Below are 13,733 nucleotides of genomic sequence, written 5' to 3'. Positions count from 1 at the left end.
CTCTGCTACATAGAGGCGATGATCAGATTGCCATGAGCACCGACCACTGGGTGGCGCTCACAGCAAGCCAACACTGACAACCATAGAGGTTTCCAGAAGACCTCCGGTTGTCATGTCAACTCACCGGGGACCCGCGATCACGTGTCGGGGGTCACCGGTTTGCGTATTTCCGGAACGATTGCCGGAAGCACTTGTTAAATGCCGCTGTCAGAGTTGACAGTGGCATTTAACTGGTTAATAGCCGTGGGTGGATCGTGATTCTACCCGCAGCTCTTGCGGGCACATGTCAGCTGTTCAAAACAGCTGACATGTCCCGGGAAATAAGTGGGCTCACTGCCGGAGACCACATCAAAGGGAGGGAGTCCGGCATCCACGTACTATTACGCCCGATATCGGAAAGGGGTCAAAATACAAGTCTGCAGTTACTCTACGTGACTGCAGAGACTTACGAATCCTCACATTGTACACACTGTACTCTGTGGGGATTCTCAGATATGCATACTCCCGGCCACATTCTGACTGGATGGGTGTATTAAGAAAGGACAAACTGTGTAGTCGAAATGTGGCGGGGACTGTGCATATTGCATACTAGCAGTCATGTGACCACCACCCCTGCGCTGAAGAATCCCCCAGGGTGCAGTGCATGAGATGTGAGGACTCACAAGTCTACAGTTACATAAACTACAAGCCTGCAGTCACTAATACCGTACAACCCCTTTAATTGCCCTGTGGTGAATTTACCAACATTCTGGATGATTTGTTTTTTTAAAATCTGGGACAATAAGTTAAAATGGTTACTAATATCAATATCCTGTCTGGGACAAGAGCATATTTTCTTTAGTAATAAAGTAATTGAGAGTTGTAATTGAAAGGGTTTTATTTTTAATAATTTTTGTTAACACAAGCTTCCTACGAGACAGACAATACTGTAGATTCATAGATTTTCATCAGAATTATACTTACCAAGCTGTAGAGTTTCTTTGGACTCTGGATAAATAAAAAGTGCATGCAGGGGGTACGACTTTGTACTTTGAGAACCTGAAATATTACAACACCATTTTAGATTTACTAGAAACTTTACAAAATGGTTATTCCGGCCATAAGCATTTACCATCTACCCACCCAGGTGTTGGTCAGAGCCATATAATTTGAATGACGCAGCAGCAGACATGCGCAATCATGGCTTCATTCGAAATCCATCAAGTCGTGGCAGTGACGCTATTCTAATGATCAACAGGTCGAACCCCCTACTGATCAAACATTTATCCCAAGTGTAAAAATGCATTTGGATGAAATACCTTTTTAATTTTCCGAAGATAACAAAACACCTACCATAGGAAGTAGTCATAGGGGTTGGGAAAAAGAACAGCAAGAAACCTCCATCGGCCAAGGGCTTTACTAGAGCCTACAAGGTTGAAAAATTCTAGGTAAGTTTAAATATTTCAGAGGAATTTAAAAATTGCATGGGTTTTTTTCCTGTTATTTTTCAATGATAAGGTTTTTAGGAAAGAAATTGAATTCTCAAGTGTTCTCGGACATTATGCTACATGATTAAACTATTTAGAAATAAGAAAAAATAAATTAACACAAAGTGTTTGCCTTATTAGGCCAGAGTTGCTCAAACGAACATACCAGTATCTTGCTCCGGCAACCCAGCTCAATTCATCTGAAAGCTCAACATGCAATATATTACCAATGCAAACCACTGGAATTGTGTAATGTGCAGCATTATTACATTGTCAATAAAAAATAAATAAATAAAAAAAAAAAAAAAACATCATGCACCAATTTAAAAACTGATCTTTTCACCTTAAAAACGGCTATTTACCTGTGGATATAGGGTGATGTAGGATATTTGCGTTTAAACCCTGCAGAGCATGGCTGTCAGAGTGTAGGGGAGCGATTACAGCCAAACTCAGTTACTAATCGCTCCCTGCACCAGCTCCCTATGACTCGAAGGCAGCAGCGGCAGGGAGTGTATGTTCCCACGGTGAGCAATTGGCAGCGCTCTGGACACAGCACATGGCCGCTGCGTCCAAAGTGTTGCCGGCTTTTGAACGCAGGCGATTCCGCATGTGTTCACTGAACCGTGCGGAATAACTGCGTCCAAAACATTGTACAGGTGATATTTATCTTGCGGAGACGCGTCTCCGCAAGATAAATAGACATGCTGCGGTCTGGAAAGACGTGCTTCATGTCTGTCTACGCAGGGAAGCTGCAGGTGTCCGAGTACGCATAGTGAGCATGGGATTTCTTGAAATCCCATAAACTATGCAGTAACATCTGGACTCTGCGGGTTGGACACTGTGGATGTATGCAGCATCCAACCTGCAGCATTTACTGACCGTGGGAACATACCCCAAGACTTATTGGAGGACACTGGAAACTATAGGTATATGCTGCTGACAAAAGGAGGCCAATACTAAGAATTACACACAAAAAAGGTCAAGTCCTCCCCTGCAAACTACATCCATTTGCAGACATCGGACTAAATCAATTAAGCTTAAGGCCCCGTCACACATCGCTATCTCGCTAGCGAGATCACGGATTTTGTGACGCCACAGCGATCTCACCAGCGAGAAGACATCAAGTTTTCATCAGAATTACAAAGCCCAGTCCACAACTAGGAACCATTTTGGGTGGGTGGCAGGTTTCTCTTTTTCCGAAACATGTGGTTTCTGTAGTCACGACGCATGAGTTTCAGAGATAGTTGCCTCTTCCTCACATAAGCGTATCTGTGCTACCCTCCATTAAGGTGGGGAAAGGATGGAGAAGTAGTATCAAAGTGGCAACCTACATGACAGGTTTTCTCAAACCATCTCCTCACATCTCTGATCAGGCGCTAGTGTTTTAATTCCAGTACAACAGCAGCACTTTACAGGATTATATTCAAACCTTTTCGTTGGGCCCATGAAGGAAGGCTCAATTTGGCTCATTCTGAACTTGAAGCTGTTAACTAAGCTGTTTCAGCATAAAGTCTCTCGTACATTATAGTCTTCACGGAACAAGGAGACTGTCCTCTGTGGACATTTCCTTGCCATTTTCCCCTAACTTCTGCAGGAGCGTCGAGGACAAGATTGTTATTGCCATCAAGACAACTCTCTGCTCAGTTTCAATACCATTAAAATACCCCTGAAACTTGCCCTCTTTTCTCGTTGGGATAAGACTGGATGGTTCAGTTCTCCTTCCACCCACCGTCAGGCAGTCTCTGGTCTGGTGGCAAGTCTCACTTCCCTCACCTCAGAAGCATTTTGCTTTACTATTCTCTGGCAGATCATGACATTATATATGGGCGGCACGGTGGCACGGTGGCTCAGTGGTTAGCAAGGCTGCAGCGCTGGGGTCCTGGGTTCGAATCCCACCAAGGACAACATCTGCAAGGAGTTTGTATGTTCTCCCCGTGTTTGCGTGGGTTTGATCCGGGCACTCCGGTTTCCTCCCACATTCTAAAGACATACTAATAGGGAATTTAGATTGTGAGCCCCATCGGGGACAGTGATGATGATGTGTGCAAAATGTAAAGCGCTGCGGAATATGTTAGCGCTATATAAAAATAAAGATTTATTTTTTATTTATTTTTTTTATTATATATGAGAGTCTTCTCTTTGGGGAGTGGTGATATGGAAGTCCACTTTACAGTGTTTGTGGAGCACAGGGTCCTTCTCCATTGACAGGACCAGTCATCAGGTCTACCCATCTGGATCCAATACAAGAATGCCACCACCATGACATTACATCAACCATAAGTTCATAAGGCAAAGAGCACAGCCATAGAAGAGAGCTCTTGTATTCTTCTCTTGGCAGAATGAACAGTTCCAGCAATCTCAGCAGTCCACATACCTGCAGTGGACTACTGAGCTGCGAATTTCCTAAGTCACGAAGAACCCTCCGCAGATAGTAGGTCTCTTCTCCAGGACATATTCCTTCAGATTTGTCTTCAATGGGGCATTCCAGGCTTTGACCAGATTTCCTTCAGACGGAAGAAAACTGATCAAGAAGATCAAGTAAGAAGGGGCTTCTGTCATCCTTGTGGCCCTGGCCTGGACCAGAAGTAATTATCTTCTCAGACATTCTGTGGAGAAATCCAGATTGTGTAACTCTACTTCCCAGGGCCTCCTTGTCCAGGAATGGGCCTCCGGTATTCACGGTCACTCACTTTAATGGCATGACTGTTGAAACTGCAGTTTTAAGTTTTCTCTGATTATTTTCTGGCCTTCTTCGGTTTCCCACATCGCATGGTTTCCAGTGCCCTCCCAATGATGTGATTAATAATAAAAAAAAAAAATAAAAATAAAAAAAAAAGACTTTAGGTACTTGCCATATAATCCTTTTCTTGTAGTTCATTGGGGGACACAGCATACACCCTTATGGCTCTTTAGCATGTTCATTTCTTTTGCAGTTTATGACTTCTTGCTCTCTTCTAGTATGCTGTTCTTTATAGTTGTATAATTTCTCTGACTGCTTTATTCCAGTGTTTACAGGTGGGTGCAGTCCGCAGGGGAGGAGCAGGCTTTTTCTGTAGGTGTAATTTTTAAGTATCAAATTCCTGGTGGCAGCAGCATACACCTATGGTTTTCTGCTTCACCCCAAAGAAGGGCATGATAAAGGGACTTTAAAAAAAACAACCTCTTCCTGACAGCATTCTTCACGCAATCCGGGCTTAAACACCATTTACCTGTAGATTACCCCTATGTCCACAGGTAAATAACGTTTGAGGTGACTGGTACCCTTTAACACTAAAAATAAAATCTTACCAGTTTTTCTTTCTCCAATTTTTGTAATAAACTCTGCAATTCTTTTCCTGTCTTTGTCTTGTTAGACACTTCATAGAGACGACTATATATTCCACCTTTTAAAACTGAAAATTAAAGTAAAAAAAAATTGTAATAGGAAAAAAAAAAGGCATTTTTTTTTTTTAAATTATCGTACCACAATCTAATAATTTCACCATGCTTACCTTCCTTACCCCTGCTGTGGGTTTCCTTAAAGAACAACAATGGTGGAATTCTTCTTTTAATTTGCTCCAGGCGCATGACAATGTCCAAATCAATCTTATCAGGCCTAGGGTATGAAACGTTTTACATTTATTGCATAGCAAGGAAAACTGAACAATTCTAACATGCAAACATAGAATTGGGGCACTCACAGTTTGTATGGGAAAAAAGGGCCGCTTGTGGATTTCAGAGAAGCAAGGCACAGAAGTTTTCCTTTACTCAAAAGCTGCCCTCGCCATAAAATAAAACTGCTACGGTCTACAAAAGTAACCAAATAAATAAGTTCAATATTAGAGTTGTAAATCAAAAACCATTGTATTATACAGGATATAGTTTAGCAAATACATATATTTCATCCAAATAATCTTAACTTTAAATATCCAATATAGGCAATCCCCAGGTTACAAACTGGGTAGGCTCGATAAGTTTGCTCATAACTTGAATTTGTATACAAGCAGAAAAAGATGTAGGGCCGGAAAAAAATACAAACTCATACTCACCTTCTCAGTCCGACCCCAGTCCTCGTCTTCCACCGTTGCAAGCATTTTCTCCAAACTCTTAATTATAGGCGGCATCAGGAGCTTGTCACTACATGTTGTAAGGTTGTGAAGTCAAGATATGCATCGCAACCTTATAATGAGCAATGACCTACGAGGGCGAAACGCACCTGGAAGATCTGGCCTATAGTGAAGAGGCTGAAGATGCAGTCTGTGACGGCGGAAAGAGGAGGAGCAGACAGGCAGCCAGAGAGGTGAGCAATGAGGCTTTTTTCTTTTTTTTTTTTTTTAACATCTTACATTTTATCTAGGAGTCAAATGCAAGTTAGTTCAAGTTCATAATTTGAAGACTTTCTGCACATGATTTACATTGTAAACAGTGTATTTTTTTTACATTGTCCTGTATATTTCGTTAAAGGAGTTGTCCACTATTCGGACAACCGTCTCAATCTCTATGTTTCCCCCTTGTAAAATGACAGCACTGGATACCGGAGAATACAGCAGTAGGAGAGCAAAATGACACACTGACAACACTACATACATAGACTTAGGGAGAAAAATAGTTAATGGTAGGGAAAAAGCTGTAGAAAAAAAAAAAATAAATAAAAAAATAAATACATTTTCGGTAACAGACCAAGGTGTTCAACGGTAGTTACTGTATGAATATAACCTTATATTCATATGTGTTACTATTCTATACAAAATTGGCAAAGGATCTTTTAACAATGTACAAATGACTCATGGACAGGTCTGGTCACATGCTCCTCCATCAGTCGTTTTTTTGTGAACAGAAGTGGTGGCCAGTTTGTGAGGAAAACTGTTCTAAAAAGTTAAAGTGGCCAACCCCTTTAAACTATAATTCTGTTTCGTTTAGTTTGAGGCTATGTGCCCACAGTAGAGTTTTTGAACGCTCAGGAAACGGGTCTCCTTCCCAGAAAACGCGCGTTTTTCCGTGCATTTTTTTGCTCAAAACCGTACGTTTTTGATGCATTTTTTTCCGCGCTTCTTTTGGACTATAGGAAATAGCCAAAAAACGCAGACCTAAGCGGAAATTAATGAACATGCTGTGTATACCGCTTTCCTTAGCGGTAAAAAACGCATCCATTGGCACAAAAAGGCCAAAATGCATTAAAATGAATGGGATGCTTCTTTTAAGCGTTTTTGATGCGGTTTGACCCCGAAAAACGCTTAAAAAAACGCAACGTGGGCACACAGCCTGTTAATCTACACCATCATCTCTGAATTTCACCAGTGTTTTGGGGAGTAGACCATAATCAAATGGTAGATAATCCAGCTCTACAAAGTGTGTGATAAAATCACCTTGTTTCATTTCACATCCTTAAAATACAGGACATTAACAATTTAGATAAAACCTCAACTCCTTAGGACTTAAGCTGGAGTCACACATAGCGACTCACCAGCGATCCCGACAACGATATCAATGTGTCAGGATCGCTGGTAAGTCGCTATGTGATCGCTGGTGAGCTGTCAAACAGACAGCTTCACAGCGATCAGCACAGCGACGCCGAGCGCCCGGCGTCGCTGTGTACCTTAGTTACCAGCACGCTGATGCAGGGAGCTGGTAACTAAGGTACACATCGGGTATCTAAGGGACGTGCGTCCCTTAGATACTCGATGTGTACGTTAGTTACCAGCTGATCGCTGGTCTTCCGCCTGTCACACGCAGCGATGCGTGCTGGCCAGCGGGAGACCAGTGACCAAAAAAATGTTCAGGGCTTTTCTACAGCGATCAGTGATACTGGCAGGGGGGCCGGTCGCTGATCGCTGTCACACACAGCGATCTCGCTGATGAGATCGCTGTTGTGTCACAAAACTTGTGACTCCGCAGCGATCTCGCTAGCGAGAGCGCTATGTGTGACGGGGCCCTTAGCATCCGCATCCGTAGTCATGTTGTAACCATGTAAAGCACCACTCCAGTGTTTTTTCGGTGGTGCTTCTAATCTAAGGTCCCTGACTCAATTGTCACTGGCACCATCTTTACTTTTATCACCGTCGCTCCAGTCAGTCTCTGGCAGTTTGTGACCTACTAGATCGCTCCAGTATTTTAAGTAGTGAGTAGGAGGTTACCACTCAATACAATTCAATGAGAGCCTCGTTCTGGCTCTCAAACTTGCATTGAGACCTTGTGACGCACCGTATTTTTCGGACTGTAAGGCCTCTTTCACACTTCCGTTTTTGACCATCAATCAAAAGCCATTTTTTGAAAAAACGGATCCGCCATTTTTTTTCCCCATTGAGTTGCATTACTGGCAGATCCTGATGGATGGCCATCCGTTGGATCCGTTTTTTTGCGGATCCGCCAAATTTTTTGCGTCCGCCGGCATGCCTGGACGGACCATGCAAGGTTTTTTTTGTTGTAGGATCCGCATTTTCCAGTGCGCATGCTCGGAGAAAGGAAGTCAGGGAGAAAATTAATCCTGAATTCCTTTCTGGTGGACGATAAAAAAAAATCTCTCTCTCTCTCTCTCTCTCTCGTGCCTTTAAAATTCTTCATTCTGCAGATCCGTAAAAAAAAAAAAAGGATCCTATGCCATCCGTTCACATCAGTTAAGAACGGATCCGCTTTTCCGCAGATTTTAACTGACACAAAAAACTGAAGTGTGAAAGAGGCCTTAGACACACTTTTTTCCTCCAAAAATGTGAAGGAGAATGGGGAGTGCGTCCTATAGTCTGGATGTACGGTGGCGTACGGTGTATAGTCTAGATGTGGTGGGGATTCAGCATCGGCGGGTCACAGGAGGCTGGAGCTAGCAGCTGCAGCCAATTCCTGTTCTCGCTGCTAAGATAAATGAATATTCACTGCATTCCACGCCCATGGGCGTGGAGGACAATGAATATTAATTTCTCTTTAATAATAGTATCTTGGTATGATTGCCCCCCAACCTTGGTCCTGGTATACATGGCCCATCTGTTATGAATGGGTCACAGAGGAGGAAAAAATAAACAAGCTAAGTCTCAGAAAACCAGAGAAGTTGGTAACTATGCAGATTGTAGATCCCTGAACTTAACCGTACAACTAGCAGCAGTCGTGGAGCGTTCCTACGATGTTCCTAGACGCCTCGTCACAACCGAAGAGCTACATAAACCTAAAGCAGGAAAACAGGAAACTAACTGCCCCAGAGCAGACCCCAAAGGAAAGACAGCCCCCCACATGTATTGACGGTGAAACAAGATGAAATTACAAACAAAGGCAGGAAAATAGGCTGAGCAAACGATGGGGTCCGGCTAACTAAACAGGACAGGAAAGGAAAGACACTGTCTGCAATCTGCCAAAAAAAAAAACCTACAAAAATATTGTCCAACACTTCTGATAACAAAATTAAGCCTGAAGTCACTAGACTCCTACACCTATATCAGCACTCTGAAATATTCTGAGACAGAGCAAAAAGAGGACAATCCAATTAGGGACAAAAAGCAGCTTGGCAAATACTGATAAATAGGAGTGGAAATTCAGCATAGCCCCAGCAGGGGCAGGCTGACCACACAAGAAACTGAACTGACCAACAAGCGCAAGTGTGAACAATAGCAAAAAACAAACTTAACTTGAGAAGACTGGAAGAGAGCTTAAGTCCAGGACCTGAGAAGCAGACTGAATCACCAGCACTAGGATAGGGCGTCGGCTGTCTTATATCCAGTCTGATACTCCAGAGATCCAATCGTTATCTTCCTCATCAGGTGGCAGATCACTACCACTTAAACCAACCTCACAACCTCCTGTCACCACCAGAGGGAGAACGGGAGGGGAACGCTCAACTGGTGGAGCCGAAAATGAGTTCATAACACCCATCCTTATTAATTGTACCCCACCCTGGTATGCAAGTCCCCATCCGAAAACATTAAAAAAACAAACCATTACACTTACCTACCAGGCGCTCCCTCGCACCGTCCTGCTCCGGTGCCAGCAACTGCTTATTGTCTGTAAACCGTGCATGTCAGGGATGTCATACGCTGCTCACAAGCAGAGCACAGCTGCCAGAATACTCACCAGACTGGGCGTGCAAAGAGCAGCGAGTATTTATTGCTCTTCAGTAGCGCGCAGCCACTGGCTTCCTGCTGCTGCCGGCGGTCACGTGTGCCGCTACTTAAGAGAAATGAATATTCACTACTGAAGAGTAATGAATACTCACTGTTCTTTGCGCTCACAGTCCCGGCGAGTATTCCAGCAGCTGTCCTCTACTTGTGAGTAGTTGCTGGCACCGGAGCAGGACGCTGCAAGGGAACACCGGGTAGGGACTGGCCCACAGGAGAATCCTCCAATGGGCCCTTATGCAAGAGTAAGCCATTTACCAGAAAACATGAGCAGTCGTTGGCCAATACATTAATTCATTATGTATAGACAAAAGCATCATCTCATCATTCATTCAACAAACTACCTAGTTTGTTTATATAGAAGCAAAAAGTACAGTAAATTTGCAAGAGAGAGTAATATAATATTTGAATGAAGCTGAACAGTGGGCCCCCCGAATCAATGTTACTGGTGGGCCCTTGCCACCCCAGTCTGACACTGGGTAAGTGTAATGGTTTGTTTTTTTTTAATGTTTTCTGATGGGGCCATGAATACGAGGAAGGGGATGGGGGTGGGAGCCAATTATAAGGATGGGGCCATGCATACAAGGATAGGCATGGGGGGCCATGTATACCAGGATAGGGATGAGGAGCCATGCATACTAGGACGAGATGGGGGACTCTGCATACCAGGATAGGGATGAGCCATTCACACTAGTATAGGGATGAGTGAGGGCGATCATTACTGCCAGGATAGGGATGAGGGGGCCCATGCATACCAGGATAGGGATGAGGGAGCCATGTGTATCAGGAAGGGGATGAGGGGACCATATATACACCAGGATTGGGGATATTAAGTACAGAATTGACCACATTTTTGCTTCATTTTTTTTCACAATTTACTCCTCTAAAACTAAGGGTGCCTTATGGTCCAGTGAGTCTTATAGTTTGAAAAATATGGCAACTTCTTTTTGTCAAAAAACAAGCTATGCTGTAAGAATATAAACCACAGCAGAAAGAGGTCTCTTTCCACTCTTAAATGTGACATGCTCACCAAAAGAAAGAAAATAAAGGAATCGCCCACAAGGAAACCATTCACCCACTGACATTCAAACCATGTCTGGCCAATCCACTAAAAGAGAGACAATAAGAAAACTAACATATATCCCATCACAGCCACCCACAGATTGTGAAGCGGCCTGCAACCATGGGGAGAACACAACCCAACTTCCCCACACAGCCACCCTCCCCAGCAAACCAGCCCAACACAACCCAAACTACTTCCACCCATCGCCACCACTCCTTTCAAAATGTGTCCTAAAATAGGATTTATTAATGCATATTGTAGACATAGTATGACATGGAATTGGCTATATTTCACATACATACCATTATAATGATCAACACTGACGTTTACTGGCCTGTTAAAAACAAAAACAAACATTATGTCAATAAAGAATTGGACAATTATTGATTTTTGTTTTACTAGAAAAGTATTCAACTGTACGGGATTTGAAAAAAAAAAAAAAAAAAAAACAAACAGGATTTTTGGTTACTTACTGTAAAATCTGTTTCTCGGAGCCTTCATTAGGGGGACTTCCCCACAGGAAACCATGGGAGTATACTGCTAGGAGGCTGACACTATGCACAAAAAAAGTTAGCTCCTCCACAGTGTACACCACACCGGCACTAGGATAATCAGTTAGTGAGAAAGCAGGAGGAGGAGAAGTAACAAGTAAGGCTTCTTTTACATATACCGTGTTTTTGTTGGCTGTTTTTGCGGCCCCAATAGCCTGCTCGACCTTTTTCATGGCGTATGGACACAGCCCCCATTGAAAAATCAATGGGGCTGCAAAAAGTTTGTTTCTGTGGTGCACCGTCACTTCCGGTTTTGCGGAAAGCCTTTTTTTTTTTTACCAATACTTCTTCCATAGTATTGGAAAACTGAAAAACGGCGATCCGCAAGTTTTTGCGGTCCGTTCTGGCGGCGATACAGCCAGCAATAACGGGCCGCAAAAAAAACTTGCTAGTGTAAAAGAAGCCTAAAAGAGAAAGAAAACACACAAATTCAAAACAGTAACAAAACAGTAAACAGAGCTGTTAAAGTTGGGAAGGTGCAGTGTCCCCCAGTGAAGGCTCGGAGAAACAGATTTTACGCTAAGTAACCAAAAATCACGTTTTCTCCATTGTTTCATTGGGGGACACAGGAAACCATGGGACATCCCAAAGCAGTACCCAAGGGGAGGGAATAGCAGACAACTCCAATCAGGTCAGATGCAGGCGGCAGTGGGAAGTTATTCTACATAAGCTGGCGTCCGCTGAAGGGTAGGCATGGACTCTGAAAAATTTTGCGAACATGTGGAAGATCGATTAACGCTCCACAGAGCTGCAGGGCAGAGATCCTATGCGTACTATCAGGAGGCACCCATTGCCTGGGTTGAGTGTGCCTTAAACCCAGGAGAAGGCGTTCTGCTCTGACTCGTCCTGATCCAGTGAGCAATCGACCTGGAGGCTAGAAGGCCACTATGCGCACAAGGCCGTGTACCCTTATTTGAGGGCAAGTCCGCCTGCCATGCCTTAAGCCAAGTGGTCCTTCGGATGGCCACGATATTGCTGGACGCCCGTGCAGCAGCGTCCAGGGAGGCGGATACCATGTACTTCCCTGCAAGGCTAATTTGGTCCGCGAGGTCAGCCAATTCCTCCGGTTGGGCTCCAGAACGAATGCCCTGACTGAGCACCTTAGACCTTGCTGTTATAGACTTTGCCCCCCAGGTGGAGGCAAAGACAGGGCACAATGTAGCGTCGGCCGCTTCAAAGGATGACCATGCCAAGGACTCTATGAGCCTGTCGTTGGTATACTTGAGGGATGCTCCATCTGTGAGAGGAAGGACCGTATTGGAAAGTCTGGAAACCGGAGGGTCCACAGTCGGAGAGGTGGTCCAGTTCTCAGTGAGCTCAGGAGAGAAGGGATATAGAATACCAAGGCGCTTCCCTCTTTGGAAGCGGCTGACTGGGTTATCCCGTTCCTTGAAAAGTAACTCCTTAAATCCTGTATGAAGGGCAAAGACCTTAGGAGCTTATCTCGAGTGTCTAAACGAAACCGCCTTTTCTGCGGGATCCGTAGCAGTATCCTCAATGTTAAAGGTCTGGTTAACTGCCACGGTAAGGCTCTGGACCATGTCACTCCTATTAAGAGGTGCACTGAGAATCCGGGTCCGAGTAATTCTCAGATGGTACATCCGAAACCACCACGGCTGACTCTGGGGAAGAGGACCGGGAAAAAGATGTCCGCCAGCGGAGGCCAAGGGGAGAAAGGGTGCGGGAGGAAGAACGTTCCTGCCTAGATCTATTACGGCCCTTGCTAGTAGACACAGCTGGAGAGACATGCGATCCGCTACCAACAGCGGAGGTAGGAAGAGACAGTCTGTCAAGAACGGACACCAGGGTTTGGGACACCGTGGTGAGGTCCGTGACAGATTGCGACAGAGAGGTAACCCGCATTGGGATTTGGGATAGGGGCACCACCCTCTCCTGGGGAAGTAGGGGACTCCTGGGTAGCAGGCATGGGGGGGGGCTGCTGCAGTCCTGACAGAAGGGAGAGGACTGACCTGAAGGGAGTTTACATTTACATGAAAAGCAAAGTGCCTGACAAGAGCAGAAGATGAAGAAAAAGCAGCAGGGCGAGAGCACTCTTCTTTAGAGATCGGCATGATGAGAAGCAGACCCAATAACTGATTATGCCAAAAGGTTAGGGGACAGAGAGCTGAGGAGAGCATCAGTCTGCAGAGGAGAGATACTCACAGGCTCTGAAGAACTGCTCCCAGACTTTTGTCCGAAAGAACAAGTGAGGTTGCAGGATGATTGGAGGAAGGCAGGTCCTACAGAGTTGAGCCAACTTCTGCGTCCAGCTACCGGAAAATTGCAGACGCAGGAGGAAGAGGAGGGCTGGGAGTGGTAAGAAAAGGCGTGCAGATGCCAGGCTGTAGAAAAAGAGGGGGGAGTGGGCTGAAAAGCACACTTACTGAGGCCGGAAGGAGGAAGATTGCTCTGATCTCCAGAAGATTGATAGGGAGAAGAGCTTCCTGTGGATTCCAGCGTCCTTGGGCCGCTTTCTGATGGAACACTGCTCCCCATCCTAGAAGGCTGGCATCGGTGGCGATGACTTGCCACTGAGGCGGAAGGAAGGACCTCCCTTGGAGAACTGACGCAGGCAGTG

General features: G+C 44.8%; 1 protein-coding gene across 3 annotated transcripts in view; it reads right to left on the bottom strand.

The window, feature by feature from the left end:
* Window positions 1-13,733, bottom strand: part of TASOR (transcription activation suppressor) — a 208,983-nt gene that overhangs the window by 159,727 nt on the left and 35,523 nt on the right. For all 3 annotated transcript variants that reach the window (XM_073574135.1, XM_073574137.1, XM_073574136.1), the window contains 6 exons: window positions 10,907-10,938; window positions 5,147-5,252; window positions 4,958-5,061; window positions 4,755-4,858; window positions 1,333-1,405; window positions 964-1,038 (listed from right to left, as the gene is read on the bottom strand). In XM_073574135.1, the coding sequence (XP_073430236.1) occupies window positions 964-1,038; window positions 1,333-1,405; window positions 4,755-4,858; window positions 4,958-5,061; window positions 5,147-5,252; window positions 10,907-10,938 (494 nt within the window). The remainder of the gene's footprint in view (window positions 1-963; window positions 1,039-1,332; window positions 1,406-4,754; window positions 4,859-4,957; window positions 5,062-5,146; window positions 5,253-10,906; window positions 10,939-13,733) is intronic.

The sequence above is a fragment of the Dendrobates tinctorius genome, unplaced genomic scaffold, assembly GCF_039654945.1.
Source record: "Dendrobates tinctorius isolate UK_male_01 unplaced genomic scaffold, ASM3965494v1 ptg000038l, whole genome shotgun sequence".
NCBI classification, from domain to species: Eukaryota; Metazoa; Chordata; class Amphibia; order Anura; family Dendrobatidae; genus Dendrobates; species Dendrobates tinctorius.
This window is presented reverse-complemented; position numbering and strand designations above follow the sequence as displayed.